This window comes from Branchiostoma lanceolatum, chromosome 11, assembly GCF_035083965.1.
Source record: "Branchiostoma lanceolatum isolate klBraLanc5 chromosome 11, klBraLanc5.hap2, whole genome shotgun sequence".
Classification (NCBI taxonomy): domain Eukaryota; kingdom Metazoa; phylum Chordata; class Leptocardii; order Amphioxiformes; family Branchiostomatidae; genus Branchiostoma; species Branchiostoma lanceolatum.
In genome coordinates, this window is record NC_089732.1 from 14,045,206 (window position 1) to 14,065,367 (window position 20,162).

General features: G+C 41.4%; 3 protein-coding genes across 3 annotated transcripts; 2 read left to right on the forward strand and 1 right to left on the reverse strand.

The window, feature by feature from the left end:
* The first annotated feature begins 157 nt into the window (after window positions 1-157).
* Window positions 158-4,538, forward strand: LOC136444637 (uncharacterized). Its single transcript, XM_066442287.1, has 5 exons — window positions 158-263; window positions 1,693-1,727; window positions 2,139-2,213; window positions 3,175-3,349; window positions 3,841-4,538. The coding sequence occupies exons 1-5, from the start codon at window positions 197-199 to the stop codon at window positions 4,332-4,334; spliced, it is 846 nt and encodes a 281-aa protein (XP_066298384.1). The 5' UTR covers window positions 158-196; the 3' UTR covers window positions 4,335-4,538.
* Window positions 4,539-5,583: 1,045 nt separating this feature from the next.
* On the reverse strand, window positions 5,584-12,176 carry LOC136444638 (BUD13 homolog). Its single transcript, XM_066442288.1, has 8 exons — window positions 12,039-12,176; window positions 11,139-11,235; window positions 10,508-10,598; window positions 9,665-10,121; window positions 9,015-9,270; window positions 7,750-7,886; window positions 6,896-7,077; window positions 5,584-6,048 (listed from the first exon to the last, which is right to left on the reverse strand). The coding sequence occupies exons 1-8, from the start codon at window positions 12,140-12,142 to the stop codon at window positions 5,873-5,875; spliced, it is 1,500 nt and encodes a 499-aa protein (XP_066298385.1). The 5' UTR covers window positions 12,143-12,176; the 3' UTR covers window positions 5,584-5,872.
* A 695-nt stretch (window positions 12,177-12,871) lies between these two features.
* Window positions 12,872-19,932, forward strand: LOC136444283 (uncharacterized). The gene is made up of 7 exons (XM_066441796.1): window positions 12,872-13,057; window positions 16,562-17,775; window positions 18,277-18,398; window positions 18,538-18,654; window positions 19,077-19,191; window positions 19,472-19,659; window positions 19,906-19,932. Exons 2-7 carry the CDS (start codon window positions 16,818-16,820, stop codon window positions 19,930-19,932), a joined length of 1,527 nt encoding a protein of 508 aa, XP_066297893.1. The 5' UTR covers window positions 12,872-13,057; window positions 16,562-16,817.
* Window positions 19,933-20,162: the final 230 nt, after the last annotated feature.

The following is a 20,162-nucleotide window of genomic DNA, read 5'->3' on the forward strand; positions in this document are numbered from 1 at the left end:
CTCCTCATTCGCTTTGGGATGTTAGCAACAAATTTTCATACATTTTCTGATTTGAAACGTAATTTTATTCATCATATATATATTCTTGTGAATGCATACGTTATAAAGTGTTATTTTTGTGTATCTTTGGATTATATCATTCTAGCGAATCTCAGGTCTAAGATCGCGAGCTGTGTTTTTACAGCTGACCGTAGGAATGGCGCGAAACGAAGAGAAACATTTCGGGAAGTTGAATCGTCTCATACTACACAAGCAGAGAGAAGGTATAGAGGAAATACACCTTGGTTTGAATATTGGTAGATTGCTGCTGGGTTATATAATCGACTATCACAATGCCCTGTTTAATTTGTTTTATGATAGTATGTATTCTTATCCAGTGTTGTCGAAACATGATTTGTTTATCTTCATCATGTCATCAAATTTAACCCCAAATTCATGAACAAGGCGATCACAATACTTGTAGTTATGTCCACTGATTGTCATGTTGACGTGAAAGTGTCCAACCATGCAAAAGTGTGCATTATACGGTATCAGGACAGTCGGCCCATGGACAGTTCGGCCCAGACGTTTCGGCCCCAGGCCGAGGACGTTTCGGCCCTAGGCTGAAGACGGTTCAGGCCCAGGCCGAAGACGGTTCGGCCCAGTTAGTTAATATGTGTATCACTGTGCTATGCAAGGTAAATCTATGTGAAACAATTGAATTTAAGACATTAAACACATTGAACATTAAGTCTTAAAACATACCAAACCCACCTGTGTAACACCTGAAACAGCAAACACTCTGTCATGTAGCATGTTCCAGAATCCACTGACCGCAAGCACATTGACAATCAAGATCATTCTCAGCAGCGACCGAAATGATTGAAAGAACATGAATGTGTTAGTGAAAAGGAAATCGACAACACAATACAATTCCACGCCATAACTGGTAATAAATTGAACATTTGAAATGGTTCGGTGATGATACAATTCGGGTGTCTGAAAACTGTCTGGGAAAATTGCATCTGAAAAAGAAATTAAGAAGTTGAAATTAAAGCATTGAAATACGAACCAAATGATCCATAGGATACCTGTTGGAGGCTAGGGCCGAACCGTCCTGGCCCTGAGGCCGAACCGTCCTGGCCCTATGGCCGAAACGTCCTGGCCCTGAGGCCGAAACGTCCTGGCCCTGAGGCCGAAACGTCCTGGCCCTGAGGCCGAAACGTCCTGGCCCTGAGGCCGAAACGTCCTGGCCCTGAGGCCGAAACGTCCTGGCCCTGAGGCCGAAACGTCCTGGCCCTGAGGCCGAAACGTCCTGGCCCTGAAACCGAAACGTCCTGGACCTGAGGCCAAAAAGTCTTGGACCTGAGGCCGAAACGTCGTGGCCCTGAGGCCGAAACGTCCTGGCCCTGAAACCGAAACGTCCTGGACCTGAGGCCAAAAAGTCTTGGACCTGAGGCCGAAACGTCTTGGACCTGAGGCCGAAACGTCTTGGACCTGAGGGCAAAACGTTCTGATTTGGGAGGGGCCGAACTGTCCATGGGTCGAAATGTCTGACATTCCATCAAACCCCCTCCCCCTCCCACCCCCCATATGCAAGTTTTCTCCGCCCCAAAAGCAAAAGTGCATCACTTAAACTTTAATAGCATTTGCAAACATGCGAAACGGGGTGAGGTCTGCCATCATTGCTTCCCTTGTTTTCTTTCACAACAGAAGAGAGAGAGAGGAACCCACCAAGGCCGAAACTAGTAAGTAAATCTAAATCTATGTAGTACAGTATGTTATTTGTGTAACACAGTGAGTTTCATATGAAATCTAATGACTTTGTTTTAGCCTGTTACAAAAGCATCCTTTTGTCCAGCAGTCTCCTTTGCTTAAAAGTCTTTATCATTCCAGGATGTTTTCATTTTTCTAGTTCCATTTCCTTGTTTCCTTGACACCATAGCCATTTTACAAGCTTCTGTCAATGACTTACTGTCTTAGAAGCAAAAGGTTCTGGGTTCAAATCCCCAGTGGGTCTTGATGTCACTTAATGTCTGGGCAAAATTTATAGTACAAGCTTTAACTTCAGAAGTCCTATTGGATGGGACATATTCACTGCCGTGATAAAAAACAACAAAAGACTGGACGTCACTTTTTACTGTTTTATTTCCCTACAGGGCGCCCTCCACACTGCTGCTGACGTCAAACGATGGATACCCAGCATTCAAAGGGAGATCAACTTCAACCTAAAGGTAGGTCATAATATCTTAGCCTGAACTCAATCAAGCTCCTGTAACGGCTTGCCGCCCTGTAACTGCATAGCCGCCCAAGATCTCATTTCCCATCCTTTCCTTCCCGTCTGCCTGGTGTGACAGCTAACAGACAGGCTAACTAGGCTGGTTTCTATGGCAATGGGGACCTGGCTGCAATCCTGGCCTCTGATTGGTGTTACTATTTTTGATAACAGTCCTCCAGGCTAGTCGAGCACAAACTCCGCGGGGAGGGGACAGAAATCCCAGACAGCTGGAGTTTGCGTTATACAGACTAATAATATCTCTCTTCTTCTTCATCTTCTCTGCTGCTCAGCCTCATATCTATGAGATTATCTGCAGTTGCGCATGGGTTCTATCCTTTATTCCGTTCTATCCTTGTGTTCTTTCATTATTATGAGCCACTTGGCATTGTTTACAATGTGTTACTTTTAGCTAGAAACGGAAAAGATAGTCATCATGAACATCAGGTTGTATGCAGCTTGCACATTTTGTGTCAAGTTGCCCATTCTACGACCACGAAAGAAATGAGCTGTTTAAATACGCCACCATTTTCCATCCTAATTTCTCCTCGTTTTCAGACAAAAAGAAAACTACTCTCCTCTTAGCATCACAAAACCCACACATTACAGAAAAAGTGGGAGCAGTCGTCTTCCACTGTCTCGCAAAAAGAAGCCGAACCCAATGAGCTAGAACTTAGTGTCAGTAGTTAAGACTAGAGTAGTCATATGTTATATTGTTCATAATTATCTGTCCGTCCACTCTGTGTTACGTATACATGTACATGTACTTGCAATTAGCCTACGGGCAGGAATTTGCAATAAACTTTCTTGTACTTACTGTATGCACAAAACTAGTTTGTTACTCTTTGATGCAAACAATGATTTAGGTTTTAAAATGAGCTTCATTCTTTTCTCTGATCATGACACACTTGATTTCACAGCAATTAGCAGTTCCGCACTATCCCGAGAGGAAGATTGCGGAGTTTGGAGCGGAGGTGGACAGGCTCCACTTCGAGTACAAACGGTTCATACGCCGTCTGAAGGAACTGGACCCCAGCTGTAAGGAAACTCCCTGGCAACCACGGGCGTACAGCAGGAAAAGGGACAGAGATCATGGTAAATCGTGTTCTTAATAATTTCTCCTTCATAGACTTGTAAGAAAGGTGAAACGCAGTCCCAAAAATTTGTTAAATTCTTCAGACTCAATAATTATTGTCGCATAAAGCCTTTGGACAGAGCAATATTCACTTAAGGCACAGAATCTCAGAGGAATATTTTTACTTTAGTGCACAGTTTCAGGGAGTTAACAGGGTCAGGTGCAAGTTTTCACCCCAACCTTCTGTTTTCATGATTTTTTATTTTTGCTAAGACTAAAAATCTGTTAACCAAGAAATTAAGATGGTGTGGCGTTAGGGTCCCAAGCTGGAAGTATGATTAGAAAAAAATGATAATTTTGGGTATAACAGAAGTTGTAGATTTAGGGCCAGAGTGCATGTTCTTTATATGATAATAGTTTTACTAGTAACATGTATTGTCATTTGATATAATCACAATGGTGAATTCTAGTCATCTACAACAACTTTTAAATTCCTCATGTTTCCTTGCAGATGAGGCCCTTCCCAGTTTCAAGAGGATTCACACACCTCTACTTGAAGCAGAGTCATCTCAGACTTCCTCGTCAACTTCTGACAATGCCACGGATTTCTCAGATGAACCATCATCTCACAGTACCTCTTGGAATGAAGCTGAAGCCAAAACTTACAGACATGAAGAGAGCACATATACGCCACCTAGTGGTTTGTCCAAAGAACTGCAGGACAAACCACTGGAATTTAAATCTGTGCCAAGATTTTGTTTCACACCTGACACTCACAACTGGAAGGGGAAAGACGACACATCTACTACACTCAAGAAATGTCTGTCTTCTCTTCCAAATTTATCTTATAAAAGTCAAGACGCCGATCTGAAGAATACACTTAGTGGTTCTGTGAGCAAGCAAGACGAAGAAAGAGACACTTGCTCGAAGGAGTCTTACTTGAGGACACATAAAAATGTCTTAGGTCTTGATTATGGATCAAATTCATCATCTGATGAGACATAAAGCTTGAAAAGTTGTTTATGGAAAACTGCAAACATGTTTATTGATAATATTATGTTTTCACTAAGTTATAAAACAGAAACATCTAACAATGTACAGTAATGGCTGTTTTAACTTTGTACATACCAACCCAGATTTGTGAAAGGCGATAGCTACCAAATACACAACGTTTATTGGTTTTACATAATAAAACAGATCTACATGTAACCGAGCCATATTCTGACTGTTCAGTTCTCTATAGGTTGTACATCAAAAAGACTTCTATAGTATGTTGACTGTCAAGCTGCCCCTACGACTGTATAAAAAGACTCTTTTTACACAACCAAGAGATTTATTCCACCGACGTTTCAGTGACCATCTGTCACCTTCTTCAAGGCAATTCTGACTGGTTCACATAGTAATGCAGCACAGGTGTTGCTGCTTATACATAATGAGATGCATTCCCCAACGTAAAATATTTACATATGTGAACCAGTCAGAATTGCCTTGAAGAAGGTGACAGATGGTCACCGAAACGTTGGTGGAATAAATCTCTTGGTTGTGTTAAAAGAGTATCTTTATTCAGTGACTTACCAACCTGATGAAACTATTCACGGATGCCCCTATGACTGTTTAGCTATGGGACATTTTCAACAAAACATTTGGCAAAACTGTTTTACACTCATTATCATATTAATTGTGGGTTGTCCAGAAAATGTTGCTTATAAAATGAAATTTGGTACAAATACGTCAACACAACAAGAAAACAACAAGACTTAATAAAAACAAGCTGTACAGTTGCGAAAATATGTGAATTTTGGCATTTTTCAAAATTTTGAATAATATATGACATTGTACAGTCACCAGTAACACTGTTTTACTTGCAGTATGCCAGAGGTACAGTCAAACCTGTACAAGTGACCACCTCTACATAAGGACCACCAGGCCAATGTGACCACTTTTTGGTGGTCCCTTAGATAATTTTTCCCATTGACACAAACATTAAACTTCAAAGGCATCCAGAGCATTTTATGAGGCTTGAAACTTGAATAAAAACAACTCCAATTTCTAGTCATTCCTACACATAGTAAGTTTGAAACACTTTACCATTACATATCGACATTAGAGAAGCAAAGATACAATGTCGTTGTGTGGTGAGAACTGATAGAAAATCCAGGCCCTAATAGACTGATCCTGTCTATCACAATTAGTTGGACCAATGAGACAGTGACTGCATGTCCGTCAAATATTTGCATTTTCATGTTTTCATTTTGCATTTCTACATTTTGACGGAGATGGGCATTTTTTTGCAGCTTAAATGTCAATTTCATAAAGATTACAGCTGCAACTAGAATATTTTCAGTTTTCAAGCCTCATAAAATGCTCTGGGTGCCTTTAAGAATCCTGTCTACAGTAACCACCTGTCCACATAGACCATATTTTATCAGTCCCCTGAGTGGTCTTCTTGGGCACTTTTGACTGCATAATACATGCATCAATTATGATATGTTTACAGGTAATATGTGGGCTAAGTAAAACAGTTGTATCAAGTGAACGTTTCTCTACATGTCTTCCACGCTCCATTTGTACGCTTCGTCCTTAACTGCTCTCTTATTGGCCTGTGCCTGGAAGAAGCGTTTCTCGAAACCGTTGGACCGGTCCACTCCATCCCACCGGTAGCCTGGCCAGAGGTTGAACCTGTTCGGGGGAGGGGCAGGCCCGTTGTATCGCGGCCTCTCTGGAAAGGTAAAAAGAGATGAGAAATTACTGTAAAAGCAGAGACAAAAATCATGAAGATCCATCAAAGGTTTCTTGAGTTATGCTCTTGACATACATACATATAGACCCACCCAACAGCTGGCGTAACGGAAAACATAGTCTTCTTGGAGAAGAGAATAAATCCTCTATCACACAGTCCACGAGCTTTGGCTGAATTCATTGATCACCCGAGGGTCATCAGATATTACAACAAGTAATACAACTTACAAAATTCACACAATATTCTTTGTCTGAAAATCTATCCTTAAAAATTGCAAGATGATCGAGAGAACTGTCCGGGTATATCACAGCCTAAAATGTTGTTTAAAATGTCTTATCCCGGGTTGTGCCCAGAGACATGTCCGAACTTGCGCCCCGACGTTGTGCCCCTGGGAAAGGTATTTAACACGACTTTCCTCACTTCACTCAGGTGTAAATGAGTACCTAGCTCATCTAGGGTTAGGGACGTCCCTCGGATAGGACGTTAAATGGAGGTCAAGTGTTTGGGGAGACATAAAAGAACCCACCACACCTTTCGAAAAAGAGTAGGGGCATGCCCCGGTGTGCAATGGTCCTTCAGTCTGGGATTGGTGATTCACTACAAATCACCCGGATGGAGGCCTGGCGAACCTCCGTCTCGTATCAGCCATACGGTGATTTACACCATTCACCCGGACGGGAGAACTGGCGCATGACCGTCTTGTACGACAGCCGACGAAAGGGTATGTCACCCCGTAAAAAGGGCGGTATAACCCTAAGCAAGGGCCAGTTCTGGCCTGTGCATGTACTACTACTACTACTAAGCGTTGTCTCAAAGTAACACATACCTTTTCCATCCTTGCCTTTACTCTTCTTCTTGCTCAAGAAGGCTAACATTGGGTCTCCCTCCCTGTCCTGCTCCTTCAGCATTTTGTCCAGGTCCTGGTCGTCACGGTAACGGGCCAGCGGCTTGTCCATCTCCTTCAGATGGTCCGCTATGTTCGCTTCTTGCTCCTTGGTCTGGGCAACTCTGAAGAAAGAAAAAAGGAACAGTTTTACAATTTGTAACAATTCAATTATGGACACATCGTAATGTTAATGAAAAGCTGCATGATTCACGAACTACAATTCACCAAGACATAAAGTTAAAGTATCCCAGGCATCTTGATAAGATGCATAGGGGTGGTGCCCATCTCCATTTCTGTAACCCTTGGGCCACACATTCGTGCAAGTCACTACAGCAGGGGGCTGGTCTGTTGGCAGTGATGTGTGTTTAAGTTCCATACAATACTCTTTTCCCAAATGCTGAGTGCTAAGTAGATCATAGAGAAAGCAGTATGTACCATTTTTAGAGTCTTTGGTATGACCTGGCCGGGGTTCGAACTCACGACCTACCGTGTGCAAGGCGAACACTCTACTAACTAAGCCATTGCGTAACATACAATGTACATCTACATCTACATTTTGATACCCCCAAATAGCCCCTTTAGGGGTAAAGTAAGGTGGGAGTTGAGGTCCCGGGCTAAGGCGGGCAGGCCTCCAGCCTGGAACGGAACGACTCAACGGTGGGAGCCGTCGCAACCGTGCCAGGCAGGGTATTCCACTGGGGGATAGTACGGGGAAGTACATGTATGAGATCTTTAAACTCATGTTGTTAGTCATTGTTCTGAAACGGTTTATTAGTGTAAAAAGAAGACCTTACCCTCGTCCCCACTCCATGTATTTCTCCTGTTCTTCCCGCGCCTTGTTCTCTTCCTCTCGCTCCTTTATCTTCTCCGCCTTCAGGTCACGTTTACGTCCCTTCTCGCGGTACACGGTCTCCGCATTCTTACCAGACACCTGGCAAACACGATAAAAACAGACCATCATCAAACTGCGAGCACATAGTGTATCAATAGTTTGTATAGACAACTATAGTTACGGTAAGAATAATTGCTTACAATACTGTAAATTGTGAAATATTTGCGAAGGTCTTATGTTTGCATCGTCGCACTGTCACAGAGCAAGTTCTATCTTCCATTGTATTACCTAAGGTAGCTTACAACCAAATCTCAAAATAATGTCTCCTTTGCCCTCCTATCACGAAATTCAGTCACCGCAAAGTTGAAACTTAAATGAACTGACAGTAAAATGAGATGGGCACCAGTAGAAATTGAGGTTTGATATATCTTTAACACTTGATGGATCAAGGACTTTTCTAATTAAGAATGCATGCTTTGTTGTTTGACTATTATATAATATGTACATGTATCTTGAGCAATGCTGGTATGTGCATGTAGAAAAACAATACAATCATGATTCAGGGAGCACATCCCAGTTTATTTGGGGTTTCAATTGGAGGTATTGTCTCTTCCAAGGAATTATTCCGAAGTAAATCAACCGTGTATGGGGTGAAAGCCTATCCCTTCCGCTACAAGACCAACTGAGTTTTGTTTCTTCAACCTCTCTAATTTTGGTAAATTATAAGAAAAAATCATAACTTTCACGTCAAAAATGATAAGCAAAATTTGGCATTTTCTCGTAGGATAAAACTCGTAGAAAAAAATTTAGCAGCAGTAACGACTGATGTTGTCAGAAAGAGGAAAACCTAGTGTATAATCGAGCCAATTATAAAGAAAATGCTAGTACTTGAATTTCTTTAATCATCCACGGCATGAGACATGTCAACATCACCCACAGAACGCAACAAAGGTCAATCTCGGTCCAAGGGACATTTCACTATCAGTGCAGATGGATATCCGGAAATACAGCTCGGACCGAAACGCAATTTTCACCGAAAACACACCAATTCATACGCTTTTCAGCCATGCTAGTATCTTATATCAGTTCGAAGTACATTATGAGAAATGTGAACTCAAACCCAGCCCCTCGAAACCCTTTCGTCACTTTTTGTCGCGCACTACTTTTTGTTGTGCACCGTTAAACTGCTGTCTTGTCCACTGTGAAGTTTTTTGGGGTAGTTCTTACCTCCTCATTCATCTGATCAAACATAGCCTTCTCCTTGGCCTTCATCATCTTAGTCTCCTCCCTGAGTGACTGGGCATCCTGAAGTCCAGCTCTCTTACCACTCAGGCCGGTACCCATCTCCAACTGGTCAGACTTCTTCTGTTGTTTGTCCTTTCTTCTTCCGTCCGAGGGTTTCTGTCTGGGCGGCGACTGGTCAGAGCCGGCGCGGGAATGTCTCGGAGGGGACAGGTCCGAATCGGAGTCGTGTCTCTGGCGTCTGGAGAAACGTAAAGATTATACATGTAGTTATAAAAAGTATGTACATTGTAGTACAGGTGTATACTGTGAAGTGAGCTATGTACAAGTGATGCAGTGGGGAAGTTATGCTCAATTTGATGAAAATCGACTGTCTATTTTTTGTCGTCACACTAGTATGCTTGAATTATCATAATTCATATGTTGGTACTACATGCATATGTGTATGATCTAGCATTAACAGAATTTGCTGCTGCTTCGCATGAAACAAGTTTATTTTCTTTACATATGAACATTTATATACAAATTAAGTAGCCCTTTCACTTTCACACTTCAAAGGGGTGCAATATTAAGTATAGTAAGTTATGAATCAAAATAAATAAATGATAAAACTGAGGCGTGGCCACTACATGTACCTTCTTGGTGGGGACAAGTCTTCATCAGATCCAGCTCTTCCCCTGGGTGGAGACAGATCATCATCTGAATCATGCCTTCTTCTCTTTGCTGATTGGTCAGCACCATGGTCACGCCTTCTTTTTCTGGGAGGTGATTGGTCAGAATCATGTCTTTTCCTCCTTGGTGGTGATTGGTCACTGTCTGAATGAGGTTTTCTTTTCCTGGGAGGCGATTGGTCAGAGTCATGCCTCTTTCTCCTTGGTGGTGATTGGTCAGAGTCATGTCTTTTCCTTCTTGCTGGTGATTGGTCACTGTCTGACTGCTGTCTCCCTTTCCTGGGAGGTGATTGGTCAGAGTCTGAGTCATTTCTCTGCCTCCTTGGTGGTGATTGGTCACTGCCAGAATCATATCTTCTTCTTGGTGATTGGCTTGGACTGTTGACACTGTGAAATCCACCTTTCCCTGACTTGTTCTTGCCTGTCAAACATAAATGGCTAAAATCAGAGAGGACTTGACCTTCAAATGTATTATGTAGGGTATAGCAGGGCTGTCTCCATCTTTAGATTTTGTTGTTGTCCTATTCATTGTTTGGGAGTCCATGTTGTTAACTTTGTTGTTAACTCTGGCATTTTAAGCTAACAAAATCTATTTTCATCAATTTTTATGTGATAAAGTTACTTTTTTTTCCGTCCAAACAAGCAAATTTCTGTCCTGAGACAGAGGGACGGGTCCTGGAGCCCTGTAGTATTAGATCAAATTATTCAACTGCAATAGAAAAGTGAGTGAATAGAAAAGTGAGTGAATAGAAAAGTCTACAATCAAAATGTACTAGTAACTTTTTTGGAGTTTTCAAAAAAAAATACCATCTTTTCCCATGAGCCTCCACTTCTCGCTCTGTCTGAAGGCCTCCAGCTGAACCTCCTCCTCTGGTCTCTCATCAATCACCCCGGCAACCTGACAACGACAATTCACAACAACAACCTTAGTTTTACTGGGTCCTGTGCAATAATCAAAGTAACTTACTAACTGGTGTGTCTTCATTGATAACCTCAGTCCCTAATTTTTGTTCCTTTTAAAATGTGACAAACTTCATTTTGCCATCACAATTTTGCGAATATGCTTCCATAGGCTCATGGCGACAATACTACTACTAGTAAGTACATAGTCTATAGCAACAAGCCTGACTAAATCATACTCCTAGTGGCTGGCCCAACAGTTACCGCTCCTCAGAACGGGTTATTAACCCCAGGCAGTGAGAGATTGTGTAAACACAGGCTATATATATATATATATATATATATATATATATATATATGGCAACAAAAGAATGACATATTACTAGTCCTAAATACCACTATCAACTGTCCAACACAATGGAAGCCAGATAGCAGCATCTACATATTCCACACCGAAAAGCAAAGCAAAATGAGTTATTCATATTCATTTAGTGTATCAATTGAAGATAGCCATACAAAACTGGTGTAAAACACTCACGGATGGTTTTTCCTCCTCTATGTCCAGAGCCTCTGGTTCTTCATTCACATCCGGGGCGATGGCACGCCAGTCAACATCGTCGTCTACTATACGGATACTGTGGGGAATAAATGTCTGTTTTAGTACATGTTAGTTATCGTCATTCTTGGAAATGCTACACATAGGTTGCACTACTAACTTGTAGATAATACTGTAGATTTCATAGTGATATTTGCACAGCGGCAGAGTAACAGTGGCAATGTCTGGGCATGGTGTGGGGAGGGGGTAACAATACTAACATATAATTTAGCCGCCAATCAAAATGACCATTAAGAATCATATCAAGTCGCTTGAGTAATTGCTATTTAGCATACAAATGTATCTTATTACCTGGATGTCTAACTTTCATTGACATATAATCTAGCCCTTTTTAATGGTTATATAAAGCTTTCGGCTCCATGTATAGAGGAAGCTTCGGGTGCCAAACTTATGCACCCAAAAGAACCCAACACACTTATCAAGAAGAGTTTTGGTAACCCGATGTACTTGGCTTGTAGTTGCACTAGCAGTAGTAAATCGAGCATGGCGTCTTCTATCTTGTGTCTGTTAAAGTTACTAGCAAGTTGTCTCAGACAAAGCACGACGATTACTCAAGAAAAGAAGATTTGCCATGATACAGAAAAGAAAATGGAGAGGTACAGCTATTGGAGATTCCCTTTATCAAGAAATTCTGGGTATGAGGCTACGGGTAGCCTTGGTAGCCTATAAATAAATTTAGGACAGAGGTCTGCAAATGATGCCCCCCTCCCACAGCACTGATCGCGCATGAGCTTCCGCGTGCAATCAGACTTCAGAGGCTTGTACGAACGGCAAAAGAATTCCTGCGGAGCAAATATTCACACAAAATGACCCAATCTTTACCTTGTCTTAGATTTCACTTTAGCTTTCTTCTTTTTCTTCTTCGTTTCTTCGGTTGGGCCCGATAAATACCGTTTCAGGTATTCTTCTTTGCTCATCGACGCCATGTTGACGTTAACCGGATACGGATACTGGACCAGACCATTGAAATATGGGGCGATAAAAGGTCATGGATTCAACCACCTGTTATACATGTACTCGTTGTGAATCACTCTGTTGACAAGTTTTCTACGTCTGTTTGGTTGCTTGTTTGTTTGTTTGTTTCTTTCTATTTCCGAGACGTTTGTAAAATTTGTTAACTTGATAGCAGTGTCTTGCCCAGGGTTTCTATCAAAGGTTTCGTTTCTATGAGTCAACCGTAGTGCGTAGGTGGACTAATCCTCCCAATTTAAAGGCATTCATGCGAAAATATCGTCCCAAAACAACACACCGAATATCTTAGGTATTCTGCTTTTTACAACTATAAGAATAAAGTAAAGTAAGACGGTATTCTGTTAAACGTGAAGATGAAATTTGAAAGTAGTTTCTAAAACCAAACGTAAATCCATGGACATAACGTTACAATATTTACTGTCAGGTCATTATTGACACGCGGTAAATTTATAAACACGCACTCAAATACTCATTATTGGGTCAGGAAATTCCCCCTCGCGTTTCCCTCATTCAAAACACCTGGCCGACATGTAACAAATATGCTTCTAAGACTATTAACAGCTACTTGTTTGGTCGTCTGGGACTTTCCGGCTTCGGGGAATCCCCGTTTGCGACAGCGTCTCGTGACTGTAGCTGGCGCGCGGTAAACAGACTGTAGTAAGCGTCGTAGTGTGGTTGTGTCGTGTCTAGACTGTCCGTGTTCTATGTGAAATGACCAGTGTCTGTCCAGTGTGGCCTTTTAAGTTGTTTTAGTAGTATTGTAGTACTGGGAACTGTGTGCCACTGTCATTTGCTGAACTTCTTGCCAAGATAAGATCAAGTTTTCGCCGTTCCGTGAAGTCTACCAAGCTCTCAAGCCAAATCGCTCGGTGACAGGGTGAGTAGAGCAAATATTTTGTTTGGAGATCGTGCCAAATTTCGAATGAATCATGATGTGTGGACGTGGTTATAATTAGATCCTTAAAATCTATGGCATATTGAAGTCTTAGAGTAGTACAAAGTAACTGATTTCAACATAGTGTCTAGATTTTATGCAAACATTTATTAAACATGGCAGCGACCAGGAAGTCCCGCGTAGACAGGGCGTTGTGTTTGTTTTTGTGTGACGTAACTGCGCCGCCCTAATATTTAAGCAAACTTTAAGCTGATTTACCTCTTATTCGAAGAAATCACTGTGTCCGGAATGTAGGTAGGATGATTGCTATTGTCTTGTTCATATACATGTATAGTCTAGAAGGAAATAGCTATATAATGTAATTTGCACCATACAAAACTACTGCGTATTTGACTGTGTATCTGTTTTATATGGTGATAGGTCACAAGGACAAGGTACAGTGTACTGTTTTCAAAAACATATACATGCAATATATAATATGGCTGTGAATGCATTCTTTGCCATAGATTCTGCGATCACTTTTGTTGAGTCATGCGTGAAAAAATGACACGCGTGTGCGGGCACACTGCCTGTACTATGCCAGCTTGACAAGTCTTGAATGTACTGAGAATTTACCGCCGTGGTTTCCTGTTGCGCTTTTACTGAGTCTCCAAGCAGATGTTGGGAGGGCAATTTCTGGACTTTTTGTGACTGCCCGGCTTTAGAAGCATTTAGAAAAAGTAGCTATGATAGTCTTTCCCACAATCTACTTCAGGAGATTATCACTGTTAATCTTATTCTCCAAGCAGAGGTTTCGGTCGAGTAGAAGTGTCCGGGATTTTTAACATTTCTCTCCGATCCCTTCATATGAATTTACATTTGGTGGCAGAGGTGAAGGGATAGAAACGTTAAAAATTCCAGACACTCCTACCCCACTTGACCGAAACCTCTGTTTGGAGAATATGTTAATCTATCCACAATCACAAAGTTGGTGTTATAGTTAGTATCTAACTGAGTTATGTGATGGATTCTAATGATTTTGTAGTCATTTTCGAGTTTTTTAACAGTCGAATTAGCTAGTTGTATTTCATTGCAGACTTTGTGGCAAATATAATTACTGCGCACTTGACTCCATAGTTCACCGTGTCTAGTTTATTGAGTGAAAGGTCACAAGGACAAGGTACAGTGTGCTGTCTTCAAAAACACATACATGTAATATATAATATGGCTGTGAATGCATTCTTTGCCATAAATGTCATTCCGCGATCACCACTAGGTCATTGTTGAGTCATGCGTTCAAAAATGACACGCGGGCGGGCCTGTACTATGCCAGCTAGACAGGTCTTGAATGTACTGAGAATTTACCGCCGTGGTTTCATGTTGCACTTTAACTGAATCTCAAAGCAGATGTGAGAAGGGCAATTTCTTGACGTTTTCAGTGGCTGCCTGGCTTTTTCAGTGGCGGTTTAATAGAAAAAGCCGCCATTATATTTTCCCTCGATATCTGCTTGGTGATTTTCCCCTTTAATTACATCTATTCACGATCACAACTTGATGTTGTTTTGAACTAACTGCGATGTCTGGTGGATTCTACGGAATTTATATTATGTGTCATTTTAGATTTTAAAAAAGCCGAAATAGGCAGTGTATTTCATTGTAGACTTTGTGGCATATCAAATTACTACGAACTTGACTCCTTTAATCGTGTCGATCTACGTTTATTGGGTGATAGGTTGCAAGGGCAAGGTGCATTGGGATGTTTTCAACAACACGGTTCAAAAATCATGAGTCACGTTGCTTGGGGCCATAGCAACCGAATATTCCATTTCAAAATGATTGCGGGTGTGTTTACAGAGTTGAATGCCGTTGACATTGCAGTGCTTTGAAAAAGAGAAAGAAATGGACAGGATATTACCAAGAAATATGGATGATCCTAGGTGATATAAAATTGCAATATCTTCATCGTATTTGTATCGGTCCGTATGTAAAATTTTCAGATAACATTTGATACTAATATGTTCTGCTAGAGTGAAAATTCATGAAAATTCAAGGTGAATGATACTAAATGTAAACTATGCTGTACTTATCCTTATCTGGTAGAATGATGATATGTCATAGAACAATGCATTACGGCGGAATTTCATATTTGTATACATTTGGGTTGCATATGTGCTGATATGATTTTCCGGTGTTTATATGGCTGTATACACAAAGGTACCCCATTTTTACTACTAGTACATTCAAGTTATCATCTCCATGAAAAAATACTTTTTCATGAGGATATTGTTTTGAGTGCGTTTGCGTGTGTGTTTGAGCGTGTGCATGTGTGTCTCTCCGGATGCTTAAAGTCAGCATAACTGAAGAACGTCTAGATGGATTGTAATGATATTTGGTATGTGGGTAGGTGTTGGGGGGAGAAATGTCAAGGTCGATTTTGGGCCCCCTGGTATGTGTCACTGGAACTGCAATGCCGTATTTGTTAAAATCTTCTAAGGAGAATAACTGAAGAAAGGAGCGACCGATTTTAATGTTATTTACTATGCAGGTAGCTTAGACTGAGATGTACACAATGAATTGTAAATTATGCAAATTGGGACTGAATTTGCATAAGCAACGAGAAAAATCTGTACTTCCATTCTAGTTAAAGTTGAAAGGGAAAGATCGTGAGTCATCTTGATATTTATGTAAACATGGGCCACCCATTGTAAACATACCACCCACTCAATACAGAAGTGGTACGGTCTAATGACGTACGCACCCCAGACTGTTCCATTATCTGAAGGATCAGGGGGGAAGGTAGAACATTTTCTTTGATTCCAAATCATCTTTTTTCAATAACAATGTCAACATTACTGAGATTTCAATTAAGGACGGATGTTCTTTCGATGATCCATATCAATAATGTCGTTCTATAAGGCGGTTTTCGAGAGGCTTTGTGAAAAAAAAAACACCTTGCACTGTTCTAGTTCCTATACCAAGGACATTTCCTGGTCAGTTTCAAAAGAGTGCTGAATATCAAATGTGGGATACTAAGAAAAGGTAGGGTCGCACTGTTTCCAAAGCAAAAAATTGGCAACGTATCAGTTCTTGGGAACCCTTGTCTGTAAATATTTGTATCGTCGGCGCGTGTCTCTGTTGCGAGGCATATGAATATTAAAGTTCGTCTATTTGAAAACATTACAGTTACCCACGACGAGGGATGTTTGATATAACATATAACGTCCTCAGTTCTACGATACAGCATTGCCATTGTGGACTTGATGTATTTGTAAGTTCGACTTTTTTTTAGTTTTTTTTTTTTTTAGATTTGCTATATAGTGCTTCACGAAGATGTTGCAGTGTTTTTGGCGACGCCTCAGGGGCGAGCCTAATGGTATATATATATATATCTTTTTTAAATGTATTGCAAATACAATGGAGTCTTTATTGTTATCATTTACTATATACGGTTGTATCGCTTAGTCGAATTAATTTATTCAAATTATTCATTGAATTGCAGGATCCCGTCAAATGTGGAGGAAGAAAGAACGTATAAACGTCACAAATGAAATGTGTAACTGCCGACATTCCATCTTGAAGACACTAGTATTGGCTTAAGTAAACATAGCGCACCGTTCCTCAAAATCAAGCCAACAACCAGTGGCGTTCTCAGGACTTTAATGACATCTGTAAATATTGAATGTGAAGTGGGAAAACAATATTCAAAAGCCTTATTAATTTGATTGCCGAGAAATATATATACATCTTATACAGCAATGACAGGCTATCCAGTGGAACTTGTGACTACAGGAAATGGAACTATCCAAAACAAAGGCAGGGGGCGGTCCCTTTCCATGTCGGCAATCCAGTCAAAAACCTTTGACGAAAATGATAATGTTGCACCATATCCTGCCAAATTGAAACTAAGGAGAAGCCAGTCACTTAAAGTTTTGGACGCTAACTCGTGGCAAAACCGCATTGCTCGGACACGGTCAGAGGACAATATCCACCGCAAGTCGCCAGAGGGCGTGTTTGAAGAATCACATGATAACACAGAAAACATTGACGCGAAACAGTCAACTGTAACGAATGCGCATGCGGCTAAATCAAATTCACAGGCACGAAAATCTTCGGAAGACGTGTGCAAAAAGAATGTGGTACCGATCGCGAAGATTGACGGGAATCAGCAAAACAACCAGAAACAGTTTCGAAGACACATTCAAGAAGACAAGTCTCGCTGTGAAGGCATAGAGGAAGAGGCTAACGAGTTTGTAGAGACAGCACGAACAATGGAAGACGCACAATGTGTGCCGCCGTCGCCTGATGAGGTTGGAACTGCTTCTGGTAATGAACGTGTCATCAGCACCGCAACTTGTAATCTTCGTGACGGGGCCGACAGCTACAAAATCGGGGCAGAAGGTAGCGCTTGTACCGTTGCTCAGGAGTCCAAAACCCCTAAACCGGATGTGCGACAGCATACTCCCCCATCTTCAGCATCTGCATCTGGATCGCAAGTTCCTCCATATGCAGCCGCATTCGCCCAGTTTATGAATGCGTTAGGGTCAGCTGCCGGCTCCCCACCGCAAGGAGGATCCCCATCTCCGCCAGCAGGGTGCGTCTTCAACATCACCATGAACAACTGCAACAATGTCCAGTTTGGGAACCAGAACATCATCAACTCCACACAGCATCATGAACAACAATTTGGAGGAAAATTTGATGGTCTGAATCAAGGTACAGCCTAATCAATCGTGGGGTCGTGTGGCGTAACGGCAGGGTGTTCGACTCAGAACCAAGAGGTCCCGAGTTCGAATCCCCCTGACGCCACCGATGTTGTGCCCTTGGGAAAGGCACTTAACACGACTTTCCTCACTTCGCCCAGGTGTATAAAAATAAAAATGGTGCGTTGTTATCTGTACGTGGCACTGTTAATATAAGTTATCAAAAAAACTTGAGTGCAGTGCCACGTCGTCCTTGTCAGTCAAAAACCGAAGTAAAAAAAAGTATATTTAACGTTAACACTTCAGTTAAATTAAATTCTTATCATTATCATCAACATCATAATTATCCTTCGACACTGATTTTCAGTTGACCACAAAAACATGTGTTAACGTTAAAAAACGTGCATATGTTATTTTCATATTCTAGTAAATGTTCAGATTAAGGGAATATAATAATCAATGAATCAAGATGTTCAATTAGTTTAATCTAAATTGTTTTACATCGCATGTTCAGGCATCATGCGGTTGCTTATGAACTTGGAGGACCCACAAAAAGAACAAGAGATGGTGAGCGACCTACAGGATGAAGACAAGTGTAAAGACCTTGTCAGTGGTCTCAAAGAATTCGGCACACAGGTAACACAAAACTTTCTATTCACTATCATAATCCATGGTATACTTTATGAGTTCATAAACATAAGAATATTATTCTTTTTGTTATGTTTGCGTATGGCTTAAGTTCATGTAAAAAATTTCTGTTCTTCTACCTGCGTAGTTGAAAACTGCTAAAGAAGGCTGTGTCCTCCTCGACTTTGAACTGTCCAAAGATCCAGAGGAACGTTTGCGCTTTCTGCGGTCCTGCCAAAGTGGGGAGTTTCAACGGTTTATCCAGGTATGGTTAAACGATAACATACAAAAGAAGCTTGCCTTGTTCAACCTCTCCTCTGCTTGGAGAGTAAGGAGTGGCCGCGATTTTTAACGTGGAGAGAGGGAGGCGTTAAAATCGCGACCACTACTAGCCCCCCAACCGAAACATCTGCTTGGAGAATGGGCCAGTTAGCTGTCAGCCAATCAGATACTCGGCTTCCTCCTGTTAACACTGCTAACCAATCACATTGTCTCTTGACCCTAGGTGGCGACGTGGTTGGCCGGTAACTTTCATTTAGTTAGTTGAGAAAGAAAATTTTGATGAGTAAAAATGAGAAAATTGTGCATAAAAAAGGCATACATATGCGCCTGTATCAACATTTTTCATACACGCTACAGAATAATACAAATAATATACTTTCATTTCTTTTTTAATCAAAATTGCAGGAAAATTTGCTGTCCCGGTACGTCCAGGACCCGACTAAGGTATCGATGGTCCTGTGCTTCAGCATCGCCTCCATCACAGACACGGGGTGTGGCGAGATGTCGTTCAATTTCAACTGTGAGTCGTTGTAATTTCTTTGTATTCACAGACATTTAACATTGACGACATTAAAAGTTTGCCTGTGTAAAAGTATCCTGGAATTTAAACCTAAAACTACAACAAAACTACCAGAAATGCAAACTTGACTGACTATCGTATTCAAAACTCTTGCTGAAAAGCTTCGACAACCTTACATTCAAATATGACGAGGTCAAAAAATCAACGTTACTCCTAAACTAACTATACGTCCCTATATTCCATACGACATAGAAACATGACATTTTGTTCGTTTATTCAGTACTTCAGGGTGGCCCCGACGTCACGACGTCAGGAGGTTTGGAGGGTCTGCGGCAGTATACAACCTTGTCCGGACTGAAGTTTGTTGAGAGCTGTGTGCCACACCAGAGCGACGTCCAATCCTGTCTTGGCGACGTCTTAGACCCAGGACAGCGCAGTGCATTTCAGCTGCACTTATCAAACGCACAGGTAATTAATAAGTTCCCTGACACATGCGTGGTAAGACAGGATGACGACAGCAAATTGTGGACACTCTTACTACAGTGATAGTCTCTACCAGACTAACCGCGTCGGAAATAGAGAGAACATTTGCCGGGGGACTTTGGCCATGGAGGATAATATTCCCATTCTAGGGTTGCCTATTGGACCCTCTCTCCGTAGCCGACTCCCTTCAAACAATTGACTCTATTTGGCCAATTTCTACTATTTTCCCAGCGACCCGCGGAGACTGGTAGAGGCTAGGACAGTGGTGGGTGTGTCTGTGACGGTAGAGTTTACCCAGTAGATCCTTACCGATTGTTCTGTCATAGCCATGGCTGGAAATATCGTATGCCAAAAACAGTCAAACCCTCATAGGACGTATTTTACTGCGACTTCAGCTGAAATATGTTGCATATGTTAATAAAAGAATTTTGCTTCGGCCAAGCCCAATATGAGCAATGGTGATGTTTTCATCAAAAAATAAAGCTCTA